Here is a 7,494-nt window from a genome sequence, read left to right as displayed (position 1 = left end):
ACTTGACTACTGGTGACAAAGGAGTGGCCTTAGTAACGCTGAGTACCCAAACTGCTCACACAAGAGCTCACAACCTTTATAATCAGACCAAATTTTTCTCCAAGATGAAACTAGCCTTGGCCCTGGTCCTGCAGCTGCCCCTCCCTGATATCTGACCTAGAGTCACAGGATTGTGCCCTGGGTCCTGAGATTGCTAGACAACTTTGCCTGGGCTTATTTCTGATCTCTGGCCTCTGTGGTATCTGATATCTCCAGATGGAGATGAGAAATTGTGGCCCGGGGTCCTTTGGCAGAGATGGCAGGTATGTGGGTGGCCTGCATAACTGGGCACAGCCTGACAGTAGGCAGGATTTGTCATGAGATGACGGATGGCTCATTGCGTTTCTGGATAAGAAGAGCCTTTTCCATCTCTGCTTGTTGAAGCTCTGGTCTCAGGGCTTTGGGTTATGGGAAATTACTTGAATTGTGGGGTCATCCCAGGCAATCCCATGAAGTGTTCAAATGATTAGGGTGAGGGTTAGTACTGAGAGTGGGGGTCAGAGCTTGGGAGTTCAGGACCTAAGCAACACTGGCTGTGGGAGTGGGGGTGCAAGTGTTAAGGGTCAAAGATGTGTCATCATGCCAGACACCCAGGAAGTGTTGGGAGGAACCATATAGGCCAGATGAGGTGCTTTACTTAGTGGGTAGGTGACCCTTTTCTGGTGCTGGGAGAGTTGGGGGTGTAAGGACTCCTGAGCTCTGTGGACATCCTTCCTGGAAAGTCCTACACTATGCCTAGTCTTCAGTAGGTGGCCTGGGTGTCCCCCTGGCTGCATTCTGGGGTGGATCTGCAGACCTGCCCAGGAGCTATAGTTGAGAACAAGGGAGGAAGTGATTTAAGCCTGTGTGTGTGTGTGTGTGTGTGTGTGTGTGTGTGTGTGTGTGTTTCATGCTTGGGTCTTGGAGGTGGGTAGGTACTGGACTGAGAAGGGGATTCTGGGAAAAGATCAGATTTGGATAGGATCAGATGAGGGAACTGGAAGTAGTCAAAGGAGTACTTCCTGTGTGGGGGACTCCAGGTCAAGTGCTTCATGATGAAAGTGTTTCATGCTTCCTCCCTCTCCTTCTCAGGCTATGAGGCCCCAGACAAGGCTCTCTCCAGTCTTTTCACACTCAGGCTCTATCGAAGCAGTGAGCACTAATAGATAAGTTACAGATGTGTAGTCTCAGGTACAGTCCCCTACGGCCCACCCACAGCCTTGTCTCCCAGCCCAGCACCAGACTCCCTCCCCTTCCCCATGCCCATAGCAAATAATTTCTGAGACTCCTCCAACCCCAGGAAAAGACAGAGCCCCAGAAGCTGCCCTTGATTTCCCTCCTTCTATGGAGATGGCAACTCTTCTCAAGGCTTCCTTGAACTTGGAGAAACCACTTTCTCAGTAGCGCAGTCCTCTGGTAGATCTGAAGGCTGAAGTAACACATGGTTAAAGTCATCTTCTTCCCAGAAACAAACAAACAAAAAAGCAAAGGAAACTTGTCTTCCCAGTCACGGCGCCTGGTAAGCTCCTTCTCCTAGGAAGTGACTCAGGGAGACCCCCAGCCCACCGTCTGAGGGAAAGTATGGGACCACCCGTGACGCCGAGATCTAGAGTCTGAGGACCATACAGAGCTGCGGGAAGGAAGCAAAGACTGAGAGGCAGGTCCCGTTGCTGTCCCAGAGAAGGTCGCAAGAGTGACAAATGGGAGTGCCGGGCAGCGTGCAAGCGGAAGGCAGAGAGAGCACAACTCAGTCGGGTCTCCACGTGCTCACCCAAACTCCAGTCTCCTCACACTGTAGACTCCTCAAGGGACTCCAGCCCAGAAGAGGCCCCCAGGTCACCTGGAACAGGCTTAGTTTTCCTTTTTCCAGCTGAGTCAGTGATCAACCTATTTGACTTGTCTCAGATCTGTCCCACATGGACCCTGGGTAGGACACAGGCTGAGGCCCCCAGAAGTACCCTTGAATTGACCTCCCTCAGCCCTGTACAATTTTCTACTCCCCATTTCCAATACTCTATCAACGAGGAGAGTTCTTTTGGCTTTGAGATGATCCCAAAGAATAACAGTGAGGCATGAACCCCTCCCCCACTTTGGATGAGGCAAGTAGTGTTCAGACAAAGACCTCTGCCTCACCAGACTCCAGGCTCCACTGCAAGCAAGTGGAGTCTCAGGTTCCCCTAAAAGCAAGCAGCAGCTTCTTTCCAGCTTTGTGCAGATTTCTGTGAGGAGTTTCATGTCCTTATAAATCTTTGCTATGTGTGTGTCCTGCTTGTCATAGCTCTCAGACAGCTTCTTCAGAGCAGCGGTGAAGTCTTTTGTAAAGTTCCCATAGCAGAGTTCCAGAAACAGGGATAGAAGCCCTGGGGTGGTGGGCCTGCCCAGCAGAATACGAGCAGATACCCTGCTCACCCTGGTCTGATGGAGCCCTGGACCGAAGACCTTACAGGAGACTTGTGGATCCTGCAGGCTACGCAGTGGAGGCAATGGACACCTTCATCTCCTCTTAGGTCTGCTGGTGGATGGGAAGCCTGGCAAAGCTAAGCATGTGGCCACCGGCTCATTTATTGACTGAGCCTGAGGTTAGGTTCTCAAATCCTCAGCATTTCTCATTCTTATCTCCACCCTGTTTGCTGACTGAGCCGATTCCTCTCTCCCCATGTGGCTGTGGTCATAAAGGCCAAAGATGGCAGATGCCTCTGACCTCACTGCTGTTCTGGGGTCTACTTCAATAGCCCTGCAAGCAAGAGCAGTGGACCACGAAGGGTCACAGGCGTGAGTGTGTGGGGATGGATGGAAAGTCAGACTTAACGTGGTAGGTCTTCTTGTCCTCAGACAGTTCTTGCTGAATCTCAGCACAGATGGCCGTGTGACTTTTCTGGAGAGCCATGGTAGTTACCTTCATCGGGGCACAATGACTTTCTGACCCACAAAATACAAAAGCCAGGGACACACACAGGTGCATAGTCTCAGAGGCAACTCACAGTAGATCCAAGCTTGTCTTGTTTGGCAGCATTTCAGTGGAAGGACACCTATATATACACATATGGGTCTAAGGAAATGTAGCTGCTGTTTATCAATGGCTTCTGAGGAAGACAAAGGGGACCTTATTGCTGGGTGAGATGCGCTTATGGTGCATTTTAATATCATGCCACACTCCATGGACCCTTCTCTTTGTTGGGATTCAGGATGGCTCTAAGAATTTGTGTTTGCGATTATTAAAGGTGTTGTGGTGTTTTTGCCTGAGGCAGGGTTTGACTGGGACTGAGCCATCCTTCTGCAGGCTGGAGCACAGGAAGCAATGGGTGATCACTGTATCCTAGCACCTGCAGGAACCTTAAACTGCAGACAGACAGCTTCCTCAGTCCACGTACAGAAAAAAGGCTGGTCCTATAGCCCAACCCCCAGCTTTGGGCACGCACTCACTTTCCAGTGGTCCTCAGAAGGGACCACAGGGTCACAAATGGAGGATAAGACCTTCAGCCTGGTTGTCAAGCAAAGACAGGATAACCACATTTCTCTTAGTCCCAAAGCCATGGATTTTAGTAGAAAATACCAGTGAGGGTCAAAATGTAATGGAAAGATAAAAACCTGTTAAGAAAAGTACCACCTTATAGCTATGTCCTAATATTCACCACACTGACATTCTGGCTGCTAAAGATTAGAGTCAAGCCTTTGGGGAAAAGTCGGGTAAATATGCCGAGCTCTGACCCCTGTGGTTTAGTTTCTTTTTCTCCGAACAGTTGGTCTATTTGCTGATTTACTTTAAGAGTGGTTGAGGCCCCAAGTGTGAGGGCAGAATAGGGGCACGACGTCCATAGCCACAAAGGGGAACAGTAGTTTTGCTGGATGCCAGGGTTGACTTGTTTAAACAGTGACCGCCAGCCCCAGAAGCCCCTTATTTCCTAGAAAGGGTGACACCCCTTCTCTGGGCCAGGTCTGTGAACCAGTTACTTCAACTTCCTAATGAACCCTGAGTCCTTTCTCCGGGGCAGAAGCTTTTGAGCTCCCCAGAAGGTTAAGGCGTGTGAGTGCTGCCCCAGGTCCATGCTGGACCCAGACCTTGATCTTCCCTCTCTTTGACTATGACAGTGTTGGCCCTCATCGACTCCCTACCTCAATAGCCACCCACCCTTACCTACCACCCAAATTCTTAAAATTAAGCCATATAGTCACACAAACAAAAGTTTCAATAATTTATTATTATTATAAGACATCCTTAATAAATATAGTTGTAAAGTTAAATAAATAAATAAATAAATATTTTAAAAAATATAAATATATAAATAAATATCACTGGTCCCTATCAGTAGAAAATATCCCTCCTTTGTTCCCCACTGCCGTGTCGGAGTCAGCATTTTCAGAGGTCTGTACTGCTCCCGCAGTGGCCGTGGCCCACTGTTGGTCCCTTCAAGGCAGAACTCCTGAGTTCCTGGCTCATTTGGCAGGAGCGAAAGCAGCAGTCTGAGAAGTTGGATCCAGAGCTGGCCGGGGCCGCCTCATTTCTGGACTGGTTTCCAGCAGTCAAAGGGGATGTCAAAGAGAAAGCCTTTAAGGTTGTCTATGAAATCCTCATATGTGGTGATTTGGGTGTCACAGTCAGTTTCCTGAAGAGGACGAGAAAAAGGAAACACTTGAGTCCAGGTGAGTGGCTGGCACAACGAAGTAGCTGTGTATTTCTTGTGCCACTGGGAACTCAGAGGCCAGAACCCATCTGAAAGGATCAGGTGACACTACAGCTGTCTGTGTGCTGCCTACGGCACGCACAGACCTGCTAGTGGTGTTCAGGGACTGTGATCTCTGGTCTTCAGGTTAGTTGGGCTTGATTCCTGGTGAGAGGCAAGTGGCCAGCCTGAGGCACCTCCTCACCTCTAAAAAGGTACAGGGCTCACTCTTCCATGAGGAAAGAAAAGGGGAATGTTTGGGGTGTCTGCCCATTCTAGGAGCCCCATCTTTGTATCCATGAAATACAGGCATCCCACAGGAAAGTCTAGTCAGGAAGTAGTGCCTGGGTGCTGGCTCTTTTCCTGGGCTCCGGCAGGCTTTGAATTTTCTCGGGTTTGCCTCACCTCTGACCTCATGGCTGATAATGACATGTACAAGGGCAGGTAGCTCCTGCTGCGGGGAGCAATGGGCGCTGCTGGTCCTCAGCCTAGCCTCTAGGGATGAATAGGAGCCATGGCCAGTTCTTGAGGGGCCCCCAAAACCACACAGCCAGAGGTCACTCCTCACCGGCCCCGCCCTCCCAGACTAAGGCATTCCTGCCCTGTGCCCTGATGCTGTGCACTCACCGGGGTTGGGGGGCAGTTCTTCTCGTAGTGACTGGCCATCATCTTCAAGGCGCCCCTGAGTTTGGTGAGGTTGCCCCGGAGGCCCTGCTCGTACACCTTCAAGCGGGTCTGCACACATGTTGGCCTCTGTGAGAAGTAACCATTCATTGATAAGCAAAGGCCAGGCGCTCACAGAATACAGGCTACTTGCTCGTCACTGCTTTCTGTTCCCACCAAGTGGCACAGGAAGGGTCTGACTGCTGCCCTCTCCCTGCTTGACCCAGCCACCCTCAGCTTGCACAGCCATGTTCTATAGCCTGTTACCTCGAGACGTTCCCAGTTCCAAGCCCCCAACTTTGCAATTAAAGGCTGCTTGCTACGATTCTAGAAGGGGCTGGACAAGGTGGGGAAATCCCCCCAAACCACTTTGTGGGCAAAGCATCGTTCCAGAAACCCCTCTCTGTCCCTCTATAGTCAGTATCCTCTCTCCATGGTCACAGGGCACAGTGAAGACTCTAAGGCAGCAAGACCATCTCGTAAAGTGACTCTCACTTTCCCATCATCCCCTGCAGATCCCTGACCTTTGAATGCTAGCTCTGCCCAAACTTATTGCTCAGTTGATAAAAGAATGCACATGACTGCCAGAGGGGCATGGCTATGACAATAAAAGAGTACACGTGACTGCCACTGGAGAATGGCTGTGGACATCTTGACTCCCCAGACTCTGCCCCCTCCCCCTAACAGCCAGCTGACAGAGAAGAGTTAAGACAACCTTGCAAGGGGCTATTAAAAAGAGCCCTGCAGGGACCCCCGAGAGGCTACCTCAGAGAGAAGCAGCTTACCTGGATGGAGAACTCTTCAGAAACAATGTCTACATCTTCTTCGTTCTGTAAAAGGAAAGTGCCATGTTACCAAGCTGACAGGCAGGGCCAGGCAGGGCCAGGCAGGGGCCAGCGGGTGGCCTGGAAACAGCCGAACTCTCTCCCTCACTCACCTCCATGGTAGGGGTGTCATTCAGGAGGCTCAGGGCTTCTTTGATGGCATCGACATGCTTCCAAGGCCGGGTGACAAGGGCGGGTGAGCGAGTGGGTGCAGAAAAGCTACGGACCACAATGCCAAGGAAAAGTAAGATCTGCAGCCACATCCTCCTCAGGACCTTAGCCTTTCTCTCTGAGTACTGGGCTCACTGCAGAAGAGCTCTTATATACACAGCTAGAGGAAATGATTAATGGTGACCACAGAACTCCAGGGGGGCGGGGGAACTACCTGAGTTGTGGAATCTCCTGGCCCTTATCAGCTACATGGGGCCAGTGCGCTTTCCCCCAGGTTGACAAGCTTGGGGTTTTCATTAAAATGAGCCCTTCCAAGAACTGGCAGCCCACCTGCCGGGTGCCTGGGCAGTCTGACCCAGCCTGTGGCTATAGTCTCCTTCTGAGAGGGGCCTCCAGGCAAATTTGGACTTCCTGGCTTGGAGTGGCTGGGGCGGGGTTTGAGTGGGGCTCCCACTTCCATTCTGCCCGCTGTCCCTGGAGGCCTCTAGGCTAGCTGCGCCTTCTCTGGTGGCTCATTTCAGCCCTGGCCCATTCTCTTTCCAGCCTTCTTCTGAGATGCAGACCTCACACAAGCCCGTCCCATGACCTCATTAGAAAAAGTCCAGCCAAATGGCACCATTCTATGATGGTCTTCACAGACTCCCACTGAGAACACAGCTGAGCCACCCCACCACCCCCATCCCCCTGACCTGGAGAGCAGAGGGAATGGCAGCAAAGGGTAGAGAAGCCAGCCAGACTACAGCATGTTCTCTTATGGTGCCATCCCAGCTGACTTCTACAATCCCGTTTACAAAGGCAATGTTCAATCCTAAAGGTTCACAGCGTGGCTAGTGCTCTCTGAGTTATGTGAGCCTCTTTGCCCACTTCAGTTCAGCCTGTCCCTCAAAGAGGGCATCCCATGGCTCTCTGTGCCACTAGTGGATACCTGGAGTCTCTGAGGCTGACTTCAACACGGTAGCTGCCGTGGATCAGGCACAGGGGCCTCTAGCATCTCTAGCAAGTTCTCCCAGGCTTAGTGTCCTACACAGCCCCTTACTCCAGCCCACCTCCTGCTCCAGAGGCCTTTCTGTGGAAGCAGGAACTGCTTGTGGAAAAGTGGCAGGCTCTTGACGGGCTAACAAGTGTTTGCTTTTCACAATGGCTTCTGGAGAAGACAG

The 7,494-nt window shown here is 51.3% G+C and overlaps 1 protein-coding gene across 2 annotated transcripts; it reads right to left on the bottom strand.

Moving 5' to 3' along the window:
• Positions 1 to 4,365: 4,365 nt before the first annotated feature.
• Positions 4,366 to 6,429, bottom strand: Csf2 (colony stimulating factor 2). 2 transcript variants are annotated; one of them, XM_038329096.1, is made up of 4 exons: positions 6,264 to 6,429; positions 6,128 to 6,162; positions 5,307 to 5,432; positions 4,366 to 4,622 (listed from the first exon to the last, which is right to left on the bottom strand). In XM_038329096.1, exons 1-4 carry the CDS (start codon positions 6,427 to 6,429, stop codon positions 4,515 to 4,517), a joined length of 435 nt encoding a protein of 144 aa, XP_038185024.1. In that variant the 3' UTR covers positions 4,366 to 4,514. The 2 variants fall into 2 exon arrangements, with proteins under 2 accessions (XP_038185024.1, XP_038185023.1); XM_038329095.1 differs by having other exon boundaries at positions 6,128 to 6,172; positions 6,280 to 6,429.
• Positions 6,430 to 7,494: the final 1,065 nt, after the last annotated feature.

The sequence above is a fragment of the Arvicola amphibius genome, chromosome 4 (assembly GCF_903992535.2).
Source record: "Arvicola amphibius chromosome 4, mArvAmp1.2, whole genome shotgun sequence".
In the NCBI taxonomy this organism is placed as follows: domain Eukaryota; kingdom Metazoa; phylum Chordata; class Mammalia; order Rodentia; family Cricetidae; genus Arvicola; species Arvicola amphibius.
The sequence above is the reverse complement of the archived record's forward strand: the minus strand, read 5'-3'. Positions and strand labels throughout refer to the sequence as shown.